Source organism: Maylandia zebra, linkage group LG8 (genome assembly GCF_041146795.1).
Source record: "Maylandia zebra isolate NMK-2024a linkage group LG8, Mzebra_GT3a, whole genome shotgun sequence".
Taxonomy (NCBI): domain Eukaryota; kingdom Metazoa; phylum Chordata; class Actinopteri; order Cichliformes; family Cichlidae; genus Maylandia; species Maylandia zebra.
In genome coordinates this window covers 11,715,067-11,727,411 of record NC_135174.1, presented here as the reverse complement: position 1 = coordinate 11,727,411, position 12,345 = coordinate 11,715,067, and the positions used below count along the sequence as shown (strand labels likewise).

At 42.4% G+C, this 12,345-nt stretch overlaps 1 protein-coding gene across 1 annotated transcript; it reads left to right on the top strand.

Annotated features, from left to right (window-relative positions):
• Nucleotides 1-374: 374 nt before the first annotated feature.
• Nucleotides 375-12,335, top strand: fam20a (FAM20A golgi associated secretory pathway pseudokinase). Its single transcript, XM_004562377.4, has 11 exons — nucleotides 375-1,442; nucleotides 2,804-2,997; nucleotides 3,422-3,472; nucleotides 4,694-4,772; nucleotides 5,072-5,164; nucleotides 7,809-7,924; nucleotides 8,310-8,490; nucleotides 10,119-10,228; nucleotides 10,348-10,429; nucleotides 10,512-10,571; nucleotides 10,712-12,335. The coding sequence occupies exons 1-11, from the start codon at nucleotides 1,069-1,071 to the stop codon at nucleotides 10,980-10,982; spliced, it is 1,611 nt and encodes a 536-aa protein (XP_004562434.1). The 5' UTR covers nucleotides 375-1,068; the 3' UTR covers nucleotides 10,983-12,335.
• Nucleotides 12,336-12,345: the final 10 nt, after the last annotated feature.

The window sequence follows — 12,345 nt, the reverse complement described above, 5'->3', positions numbered from 1 at the left end:
AAAGGAGGCAAAAATAGAGGCAACATAAAGAAGAAAAGGAGAGAGAAAGAAACGAGCAAGGAGCGCAGACGATGAAGAGAAGATGAGAGGACGTAATGAGCTTTGACAAGAAGTGAAAGTGGACTTCATGAGGAGGAGTAGGGTGGAGACAAGAAGATAAGATAGGGAAGGGAAACTTTCCTCCACACCCCTCTTGGGGGAAAAAAAGAAAAAGAAAGGATGGCAAGGCAAATAGCACAGTCACGCCACCTTAACTCATTTCTACACCTGTGCATTTTAAACATGTAGATTTAAATCTTCCTGTCAGAAATCACGCAGGAAGGCGGCCAGCTTAAACACACGATAATGAAAACCGGACCTGGACCTGCACACAAGCGCTGGCACTGCCTTAGACCCGCCACGCCAGCTGGACGGGGTTTTATTCAAATCTGTTGTAATAAGCAGAAGTGCGTTGTGTTGCTTCCGAGGACTTTGCTCTCCAACAGTGTGTGAGAGTTGTGCTTTCTGCACCCCCATCTGCACTCGCCACTCTCTCCCTCTGCTAACCTGTAATTTGATGTTTGTGTACATACCTGCACATGCACACCCACACGCTCTACTCTCTCTCTCTCTCTCTCGCTCTTGCTTATATGTACACTTGCACACGCTCTCTCTCGCTCTTCCTCTGAGCAGCAGGTCCCTGGAAGCAGCCAGACTGTCACTGACTGCTGCTAGCACATGCTCGCTCTCAGCTCGGCACTTTCTTCAGTAGCTGCCAAGAGAGGAGGAGGAGGAGGAGGAAAAGTGAGGCTGGAAGAAACAGACTGAAACACAGATAGAGAACAGAAAGAGAGAGAGAGAGAGACTTGGACCAACCTGTGACTGCTTGCCTCTGCCCGGCTGACTGTGTGTGTGTGTGTGTGTGTGTGTGTGTGTGTGTGTGTGTGTGTGTGTGTGTGTGTGTGTGTGTGTGTGTGTGCGAGACTGGAGGGAGACTACAAGTGATGCCTCACACAGTCCCGAGCAGCACATAGCCAGGACTTTGCTCAGCTTTCTTTGCCCCCCCTATACCCCCCTCCTTCTGTTTCAATGATGAGAAGAGATCGCATCTTATTAGCTGTGACCCTCACGGCCGTCTTCTCCGCCGACCTCTACTTCATCCTCTTGCCAAAGATGCGGAGCAAGGGCCTGACATCGGGACACTCCTGCTCATGTGGCCCCAACAAACTCACCCTCCCCCCCAGCCAGGGGGGTCTGGCCACGCCGCAGCTCTCCAACTGGACTTCTGCACCACTCCTGGACGGCACCACGTCTGAGCCTGCGTACGGAGGCTCAAAACTGGTGAGGCTTTTCTCTCACCCTCTATACAACATCCAGACTCCGGCTCTGGGGCCAGAAGAGAGACTGCTGCAGGTGGAACAGCTGATTGACTACTATAGGAGGAAAGTGTCGCACTGGGAAAGGTCAGTTTCTGGTGTCATGTTTCATCATTCTAAATTAAGATAATGTTTGTTGTGACAATAACGCCACTGATTTTGCAATGCGTGACTTGACGGAGTTACTTCACTTTATTGTTAAATTGCGTGTTCGTTTTGGCTCAGAGTTCCCACTGTGGTAGCACGTGTTGAGGCTTGACTGTGGTCAGGAGGCAGGGTCAGTGACACTGGGGCCAAACCCACCCGAGGCACACACACAAACACATATCCATGAACTTGGATGCACTTTGTTCGTGGTGACAGGCATACACCCACAGACAGACATCCGGATCTGTAGACAATTCTGTGCGTCATAAAAACTCCAGTGTCATGTGGGCTGGGTCAGAAAACCCTGACAAACACGTCACTTCTGAGAGCCAGCATCTGGAACGGTTTCTTTAAGGTAAACAAGGATTTTTAAAACTGCCGGGGCCCATCTCAATCTTTGGGAGTTGTAGCCGTCTTGGCTTGTGAGGCTGTTTGTCTGTCTCCCTCAGAGAGATATAGATATTGGGCTCTCACAGTGGAAAATAAGAAGAATTATGAGCAATGGATCTCCCCGCTGTGCTGCCTTACAAATGTGCACTAAAAAAAAGGCAGCTCACAGGCTTGTTATTGCAAAATATTGCAACAGCGTCTAAACATCACATCTACTGCATTCGTTGTGTGCATTCGTGACTTATCTGTTTCCCACAGTGTGTGTTTGGATACACGCTCTGCTGTCTGCACTTGTCCAGCGGCCTGATTACTCTGTGTCACGTCAAATTAAATGAATGAGGTGGTAGGAATGACAGAAAAACAAACTTCTATTCTTAGCGCTTTGCTCCATTATCTCATTTTGTTATCCGGTCTGTGATGGAGTTTGTTTGGGTGGAGAAATGGCAATCCCACTCACTGTGGTCATGTGGTGCCCCTCTTACCACAGACAGTATTTCTTTTGGTATCAGTTTATTCTTATTCCTACTTGGAGGGGAAAGGGGGCTGGGCAGTTTAGATTTGTTAAAACTCAATTTAGAAACAGTAAAAAGCCTGTATATAAGAGACTAATAAAACTTGGCTGACTATAAATGACTAATGGAGGCAGGAGTAAAGTGGTAAATAGAACAACTTTATAACACAACATGTTTTTCTTTCCTTTGCTTTAAGCATGTCATCTTAGGTTCAGTGTAAGCATCTCTTTAAATCAGCTACTCTGTTGTTTTAAATAACATAGGATTAACAATGGCTTTACAGAAAATTGATGTGTTTACATATGTTAACCATTTATTTAGGGCTCTGATAATAGGGAGTTGACAGCATCCTGTATCCCACAGCTAACATCTGTCCTATGTGTTATTCGTCTTCCTCAGACATATGAAGCTCTACAGTCTGGCAGCGGCTCTGGCTAACATCACTGTGACTAATCATGAGGTGACCTACGACCCTGATACCAGCTGGCTGAAGTTCCACCTGGGAATAAACCGCTATGCTCTGTACTCCCGTGATGACCCTACTGTCCTTCAACTTATCAAGGACATGCAGAGCATGACAGTCATCAGTGCAGGTGAAGGTCAGATGGGATTTGGAGCGTCTAGCTCGATGATGTCAGGGAAAGATTATCGGCTTCCTGTGTTTATGCTGTACTGTCATATCCCTCATGGGGTCTAATTTTGTGAACTGGGTGGAATTTTACATGTAGTGCAGTATAATTGAATAAATATGCAATGAAAAACGCTTCTGTTAATATAGGACAGATGTAGGAAAGATATAATATAATATCAGTACAAGAGCAACCAAACAGCTGATTGTATTGTATTGTAAAGCTCCTTTACAGCACAGGACTCTAATGTTTTTTACAGTAAGGACTGTTCAGCTAGCGTTTTATGCAGATGGCAAATCTAGCACCCATTACTTTTCTGGAATTAGACAGGTACATTCCCTGCACTAAGTGTGCTAATTTATTACCTAACAAGTTCATTGTCTTACAGATTACACTCAAGATGAGAAAGCCCTAAAAGGAGCGTGTGATTGCACCCAAGGTATGACAACGTCATCGCCACCTGTAATGAGCCTTTTATCCATTCGGGGATTTGGGCTTTTATTTTCTTTACCTCATATCTCATGTTGTGCAACCGCATGAGTCTGATTTCTCACTAGCCTCTTTGTTTCTCTTTTTGTTTGTCTGCCTCTCTCTCACTCTGCCTTTTCTGCTTGGCAGTACCATGAGAGACAAACACACTGTTGCCTTTGTGATAGTGAGGATTTTTGGTTTTTCTATTGGCACCAAAATCCAGATTTGTCTTTCTGTATAAGACACTTTGCTCTGGGGGCAAATAAAACCCAGGAATTAGTCTGCGTTCAAAGGCAGAGCTCCTAATTAAGCGTTTGATGTCTTCACGCGCCGAGGGAAGCCAGCGTTTCTTACCACCTACGCTGCCATCCCCTACTTTACTTCTGAGCAGCACGCAAACCAAAGCTACGGATGGATAATTGAAAGTTAGTGACGTGCCAAACAATAGATGCTACTGAGCTGTTCACTAAGCAAGTGCTGTAAAAGCGTCGCAGGTAGAAATGTAAACATTAAGGAGGACAAATAGCTCATTATTGGTTTTATATGTTAAATTTTTCTCCCAGCTACGTTTCTTCTTCTTCCACGCTGACTTGTCTGACCTGTCTCGTCTGTGCTTTGTCAGCATCCCTGCGCAGTGAAGTGCATGGCCACACAAACATCACTCACTGCCAAGAAGAAACAAGCAACAAAACAATCGCTACCCCCCACAGTTTAAATTTAACCTTCTCATTATTTCACTCACCAAAGAGCGACGTAATTCATCGGCCACAGAAGCTGTTTGTGCCAGTTGGATTCGCGTTGAGTCATTTCCAGAAATGGTTTTATATTATAAACCTTGCTTGATTGTTAACTATTAAGAACCTGGAGTTTCACTGAGCACTGTGGGGAGGGGGGTGCTTGTATGTGCTGATCTGGACTACTGCTGTGACACAATATGGAGCCAGTCAGAGAAAGCGCAGGGTGCATCCAATTACCTTATTACTCGGGCGAGGCCAGACAATGATTCACATTTTGCAAATCTAAAATCTTAAAATAATGAGTCAGTTTGCATGCTGCTCACTGTTTGCTTTTCCCTGGCCAAAAACATTGAGATAAGTGTGGAGTGGAAGTCATGTAGGGCAAATGTTGTGGTACAAAAAAACGTCTCGATCTCGCACCACACATCATGTTTCTGTGTGTCTTCCCACAGTGGTGAAGCCCAGCGGACATCACCTGAAACTGGCCCTGAAAATGCGCAACCTAGCTAAAGCCATGTTTAAACCAATGAGGTGAGGAAATCTAGTTGGTTATTTTCAGTTGGTGAAATCAATGAAATCACACAAAAACATGAAATGCTGAGTTAGGTAACATAGACTGTGTACTGTAATAGCATGCTATGTCATGTTCTGTGTGAATTTATGTCAGTCAAAAGCCTCGAGTTGGCCACCTGTAATGTCTTGATTATATATTGCAGAGTGTTGGAACTGACAGTTTGATCGCTCTGTGTGCGTGCACGTGTGTGTTTGTCTGTGTGTGTGTGTGTGTGTGTGTGTGTGTGTGTGTGTGTGTGTGTGTGTGTGTGTGTCAGGCAGCAGAGGGACGAGGAGACTCCAGAAGACGTCTTCTATTTCGTTGACCTCCAGAGACACAATGCAGAGATTGCTGCTTTTCATCTGGACAGGTGCAGCCTCATTATGCCTCACTGTTTTCACGTCTTCTCGGTCATTGCTGTTAGACTGGGTAATTTTAGTGTCCTCTCACTGTGGTTATATGACTGCTTGGCTTGCTGGGGGTAATTTTAGTGTTGATTGCACACATGTTATTTTATTGATCTCAGTTACGTCCTTGTATATATATGTATATATAAAGGTACTATGACTGTTTTTGGAGGGAGGACGAATGCGACCAAATGGGAGGAAAAAAAGCTTATTTATCACTTTGATTCATTTTCTTTTTTTCTTAGTCAATTATCCAATTCATTTCTTGAGGGGAACGATAACATCTGATCCAGATTTCATTATAATCCATAAAAATGACCAAAAGCCAGCCCCAGCTTCCTCCCACAGTCAGAAGACTTGCATGTTAGGTTAATTAGTGAGTCTAAATAGCCAGAAGGTATGAATGTGAGTGACAGCTGTGGACAGATAGCCAGTCTATTGCAGTGCCAATACACTGCAATAGACTGGCTATCTGTCTGTGGTGTACCCTGCCTCTAGCTGTATGCCAGCTAGGCTCTGCCACCTCTGTGCCTCTAAATAACTTCAGTGACTGATGTCATCACAGCAGGCAGCATGGTGGTGCGATGATTTGCACTGTTGCCCCACACCAAGAAGTTCCTGGGTTTTAATCCACCATCTGGCCATGGCCTTTTTTGTGTGGACTTTCCACATTCTCACCATGTCTGTGTGGGTACTTCAGCTTCCTCCCACAGTCCAAAGAACATGCTATTAGTGGGGTTAGGTTAATTTGTGGTTCTAAATTGCCCATAGGTGTAAATGTGAGTGTCTGTGTTGGCCAGGATGTACCCCACCTCTTACCTTAAGACAGCTGGGGTAAGCTCCACCTTGGTTTGTGATTGGTTACACTAAGAATGTGAATATAGTAAACAAACAAGCTTAAAATCCGCATGGTTAGATGACAGTATTTGGACACTCAACGATAGACTGTATATAAAAGATGGATGCATGACATCACATTTTTTAACTTCTATTCTAAAGGCTCAATTTTGTTATTATGAAGCCAGAAAAAAATTGCATTTGAGGGAGGTGACAAAATTCTTAGTTATCCCAAATGCTAGCTAGCTAGGCTAGCAAGCTGCATCCACATACACAAATGTTTGCTAATTAGTGCTAATTAATAAATAGCCTACTTGCATTAAAAATGCTCCAAAAGGTACTGCAAACATGGTCGAGAGATACATTTTAGTTACTTGAATAAGCTAAGAAGCACTTGGCAGATGTGTCTAGCAACTACAACTGCCGGTGTTAACATCAAAGTGTCATGTATCAATTTGTGGCTGGCAGTTTTGCGGACCCAAATTGCAGACATGCAGATGAAAATTAAAGAATTTGCCCCAAGTGACCTTTCACAAAATTCTTATTTTAGATTTTTCCATTTCCATGCTGAAGTTTACATCCTGATGTTAGGATCGGGTCTAAACTTTGTGAAACTCTTTCTAAAACGTATAAAACAAAAATCCTAAAATTGACCAAAAATGAATCCAATTTAATTCAGTTTTTTTCTATAGCGCCAAATCACTACAACAGTCATCTAAAGGCCCTTATGATTTTGTAAGGTCAAGACCCTATAATAATAATCCATTTTTAGATTTATGGATCCATCCATTATGTCTTAGAGAGAAAGTGATGAAATTAAAGAATCCTCAGAGACGATGTGGCAGCATTCTTGTAATAGCGAGATTCAAAAACATCCTTAAAATCCCAAACCGTCTCCAACAATTAAGTCTAAAAAAACAGGTCCCCCTGTGCGAACGAATGTATCATGGAGCCTCGAAAAAGATTGCAACATTTTGGCACACCCTCAGATTTCCCAACTTGCTGATCAGTTCGAACCACAGTGTTTGGACACAGATGAGGACACACTTATCTTTATGCAATTACACATTAGCTGAGGCGAGGTGATTCACTCATCTGAACTAGACGGTATCATTAACAGACCCACACACACACAGTGTTAAGTCACAGACAGAAAACAACTCCAGCACCACGTCAACAGCTCGAACAATTACTGTAATTACTCTCAAACAGTGCCTTTTCTCCTTATCTGCTCATACTTTATCAGTTATTCTTTAAAAAGTGAGAATGTTGTACAACTCCTGTTCCTGTTTTCTTTTTTTAAATTTTAATTTGCTATGTGTGTAATCTGTGGCAGTGTGTTGCCTCTCTCTCTTCGTTGTGTCTCACTTGCCAGAAGCCCTCATCATTATCACTCGCAATCAGGGGCTGGGGAATGCCAACCATTTTAGAAACAGCAATTCGGCATGACACGCTGATTGTTGTTTGATTACTATTTGCGAGACATGACTAAAACTCTGCCTCTGGGGAGTACAAGCTCTCGATAGTTTATATGAACGCAGACAGCTGGATTACACAGCACGGCGGCTGTCAAGCGGACTCATTCACTGATAAGAATCAGTAAAATCAGTGAAAGTGGAGCGTGGGCTCCTGTGAGATGAGGATTTAAAGTTAGATAAGACTACCATCACCTTTGGAAGGTTTACACTGCATTAATATTTATGCCAGCACGAGCTGTCTCCCTACACGAGTAAAAGGTTTTCCTCTGAATCACATCAATATATTTTCTAGGATCCTAGACTTCCGGAGAGTTCCTCCAGTGGTTGGCAGGCTGGTGAACATCACTAGTGAAGTCCTAAAAGTAACCCAGAATGAAGACCTACGAGCTGTGTTCTTCACCTCCCCGGGTAAAAAAAAAACCACATCAGTTCCTCAAAGTAATACCTTTAGATTAGACTCAACGGTTATGCCTGTATGTTAAATATAAACTCCTTTACAATAGTTCAAATACTTGATTGACACATGAATAGTGTTTCTCAGTAGCTGTGCATCTGATTGGGAGCTTGTTTATCTCTGCCCTTTGCATATCTTTGCAAACAAGCATGTCTGCGTGAAGCTAAGATGATCCGCGAGTTATTTTTTACTCAGTTTGATGTTTGTTTGTGTTTTTCCTTGCTGTTGATATGGCATCCAGCTAGAGGGAAAGGCAGAGCTGATTGGAAAGCATGTAATCGGAAGTGAACAGAAAAACTCATTTTGCATTCTTCCGTTTTTGTTCTGCTTCCCAAACAGCAAACAACACTTGTTTCTTTGCCAAGTGCCTGTATGTGTGCAAGACAGAATATGCAGCGTGCGGGAGCCCCGACCTGCTGGAGGGCTCCCTGTCCGCCTACCTGCCGGGACTCAGCATTGCTCCCCGCATCTCCATCCCCAGCCCGTGGATCCGTTCCTACACCTTCACCGGACGGGAGGAGTAAGACCTCGTTTTTTTTAATGCAGCACAAAACTGTTTAACTGCCAGCAAGCATTCTGCAAAATGGTGAGCTGGCGGTTGTTGATGGCAGTTGTTCAGCTTGAGGCTGAAGGGATGAATTTTTCAGCAGTTTCAAGACAAGCTGGTTGATGCACGAGCCAAATTCTTAAATGATTTCAGCTTTACTGACACCAGTTATTATGCAGAATGCTTGTAAATTCACTGGTAAACAGTGCATTCAAGTTCATTCTTGGCACACAGTCCACTGTTGCCTGCAAGATTTTAGACTTAAAGTCTGTTTTCCAGTGACCAAGCCTGTCATCAACTTAGGTTAGGCCAAATCTTGCCAACAGAGAACCGGTCCAAACATCACTTTAGTTATGAGAGTCAGTTTCATTTAGTTTATCCAGACAGGAAGCAATAAATTCCACATTTATCAGAAGCTCCTTAACCAACACACTCTTCCTGTCCTGCCTAGATTCCAATCAGTCAGCAATTTTTATGGACGATGATGTACTCTGTCACACTGCAAAGCAGCTAAAACCGCTCCCTTCAACCTGATAACGTTAAAATAATGAGACGCTTGTCTCAGAGTCTTTATCTTAATGCAGTCGAGAATCTGTGGAAGCTCACTGAGGACAAAATTAAGGCTCCATCCTGCAGGAACAGATGTCCTCAAGTCATTCCAAGAAAGTGGTGTCCATCACATCCTGCCGGTTTTTGAAAACTGGAACAATAATAATTTTCTGTATTTTGCTACTAATTGCTGCTGTGGTTACTGTTCTGTGACTCCGATCACAATTCTTTATAAAACTAACCATTTAAGTTTTTAATTCTGATATAGAATATTATAGTTTTGTTCACTTTAAACAGAAATAAGTAGTGGCGGTGGAATTCAGGAAAATATAATAATAATAAGACAACAATATTTCTGCTGTGTATATGCAGTTAATTTAATGGATATTTCTTGCTACTAAAACATGAGTGTCATTTTCCATAAATCAGAGTGCAAGATTTCAAAGACTCTTTTATTTACTATAGCATCCATTATTTTTAAGGCCTCCAAAGTCAGATTGCACAAGTCAAATGAAAACCACTTCCTGTTTTATATCATTAAAACACCTCAGTGACTTTGTCACACAAAATAAATGAGAGGCCTCCTGACTCTGTTATCTGGTTACATCATTGTAATAACATATTAACATTGTACTGTATAATGCATTTTAGAGCATCCTACATCCAGTTGATGCCTTTTAAAGGGAAGATTTTGCTTATTTTTGCAAGACTAACCAGATTCTGCAATTACCACAGGTCTGTAGAGTTATTACCAGTTAATTACATTTGGGGCCTTGTGAAATTAAAAAATGTGGCAAAGCAAGCACTAAACTGTTAAGATGTAAATAAAATAAAATACAGCATCTGTCTACTCAGTTCTGAATGCTTGCAGAGTGTTAAGAAATGAGGGAGGTAACACAGTGTTACATATCAACCCCTTTGTTTTGCTGGAGCATCACATTGAAAGTGAGCAATAAAAAGTTGTGGCTAATTTATTTTAATTGCTTCATTTTCCAAAGAATATTCTCCATCGGCTCCTTTTAATTTCCTCTCGTTTATGCTTCTTTCAAAAGGTGGGAAGTGAATCCTTTCTACTGCGACACAATAAAGCAGCAGTACCCCTATAACTCAGGAAACAGGCTCCTAAACATCATAGACATGTCCATCTTCGACTTTCTCATAGGTATTTCATTACCTCTGCATTATAAACTGTTCATGTAGCGTCAGATATTTTATATTGCGGAAATCTAGCTACACGTGTAGAGATTTGTTCCCCTCGTTAAAGTCACGCCTTCGTTACAGGGAACATGGACAGACACCACTATGAGATTTTTACCAAGTTTGGGGATGAAGGCTTCCTTCTTCACTTGGACAATGCCAGAGGGTGAGACAGAACCGCTGCTGAGCACTAAATGATGCTGCTTTTGTTCGCTGTCGGGGTTTAACGTGTGTTGTTTATGCACCAGGTTTGGGAAGCACGCTAAAGATGAGATGTCCATCCTGTCTCCACTGTCCCAGTGCTGCATGTGAGTATGACTCAGTCTATGGAAGTTGTGTACATAAGGGCATAAGTAAAAAAAATTTAATAAAATCTGTGAAGGAATTAAGGAAACTAATTTCTCTTCTCCTGTTGATCGTGTGTTCTGCCCTGTCCTCTTACCCCCAGGATAAAGCAATCCACACTACTAAGGCTGCAGCTCCTGGCCCAATCAGAGTTCAGGCTCAGTGATGTGATGAGGGAGTCCCTGCAGGAAGACTCTTTAAGGCCCATCCTGACAGAGCCCCACCTGTTGGCCCTGGACCGCAGGTTGCACAAGGTCCTCCGAGTGGTCCACCAGTGCGTCCGGAGGCTGGGCAAAGACGAAGTGATCACTGAGGACTTTTTTAAATCCACAGTGACTCCCGAGGCTGCCACAGACGGGACGATGCAAAGGTAACAGAGGATGCGCTCGGCTTCTGGCTGCTCGGGAAGAGACTCGTATAAATAAGACTCGATAAATTTTTAGGAAAAAGCCGCGAGTCTTCATCACAGAAGGAAGGAATCTCTGACACCTTCACATTTTTAAATAAAGACCCTGTTTTTTTTTTTTTCAAATGAAATAAAATGAAGCTTTGTGAGTGGAAACTTACAGCATCTGATATGTAGAGCCACCACTGGATCAGCTTTTTTTTTTTAATGATTGTTGGTTTACACTGTGGATGTGGAAAGAGAGCTCTGCGTGTCCGTGACATATAATCAGAAAATAAAGTCTTTATGTGATGATTCTGCAAGTTCTGAGGAGAAGTTATCACCTTAGAGCGGCAGACTGTGTGTGTGCGCGCTCAGCCATATGTTTGTGAGAAAAGTGCTACCTATTAAACAGCCACTTAGTTTACTCCACCCTGTTTTCCAGACTTGTAATCCTCCGTCTCATCAGAGTGTTTAAACAGCTTCACAACGTCACCGTCAGCTCCGCCAGGCAAGGATACAGAAACAGCAAACCCAAAACAATTAGCAAATATGCATTTCGTTGCACCACAGTAATAACTCTCACCCAAGCGGACTTGTGTGAGGTTTTTGTCTGAACATGTCAGAGCTTTGACCCGTTCATTCCCTTTGTTCTCCTCCAACTAACCTGATAGTCTGCGTTGCTCTGTGATGTAGAGTAAGATAAATAACCACAACTATTTTTAAGAGACTTTAGAGCCAAGTGGAGTCAGACTTGAGCTTGACAAAGCAGAAAGAGTGGCTGATAAGGATCCTTTACTTAAAACAGGCCCTCGAGCACAGGTAAATCCCTTCATACCGAAGCATTTTTACAATACGCCTTCTCTAAAAGCTTTCAGTGAATGAATGTCTAAAATAAAAGATTTACCAAAGGAAAGCACAGAGAGGATTTGCAAATAACCAGTAGCTAAAGTTTAGAGAAATATAAATGTTGGGTCATAGTGCCAAATACAACAATCTAACTTTAAATGTGCTCAGTTGAATAATATCTGCTAAAGACGGAGTTTTAAAAAGCTTGAGAAAAAAACAAATTTATTATAAACTGGACAAAATTCTCAAATGAGGAATGAAGAATTGTATCTGTTGTTTAAATTGTTTAATTTAGGCTTTTTCTTGTTGAGCAAATCAATGTTGTTTATTTTTCTGTGCAATACCTCCACCTAGTGTGCAAATTTGATATTACATCTTTTTGAAAATACAGGGACATGGCGGGCAGGTGCTTTTCTTAAACTTTACTATTAGATATTTCGAGGTGTTGAACTGCTGGTTGGGTATTTTATGAAATAAAGGACATTCAAAGCTCTTCTTTGACT

Bases quoted from the DNA above. Each gene is read 5' to 3' on its own strand.
- fam20a (XM_004562377.4), top strand. From the start codon at position 1,069: ATGATGAGAAGAGATCGCATCTTATTAGCTGTGACCCTCACGGCCGTC. The intron at 4,773-5,071 runs GTGAGGAAATCT...TGTGTGTGTCAG, and splicing joins GCCATGTTTAAACCAATGAG to GCAGCAGAGGGACGAGGAGA. The intron at 10,430-10,511 runs GTGAGACAGAAC...TTTATGCACCAG, and splicing joins CACTTGGACAATGCCAGAGG to GTTTGGGAAGCACGCTAAAG.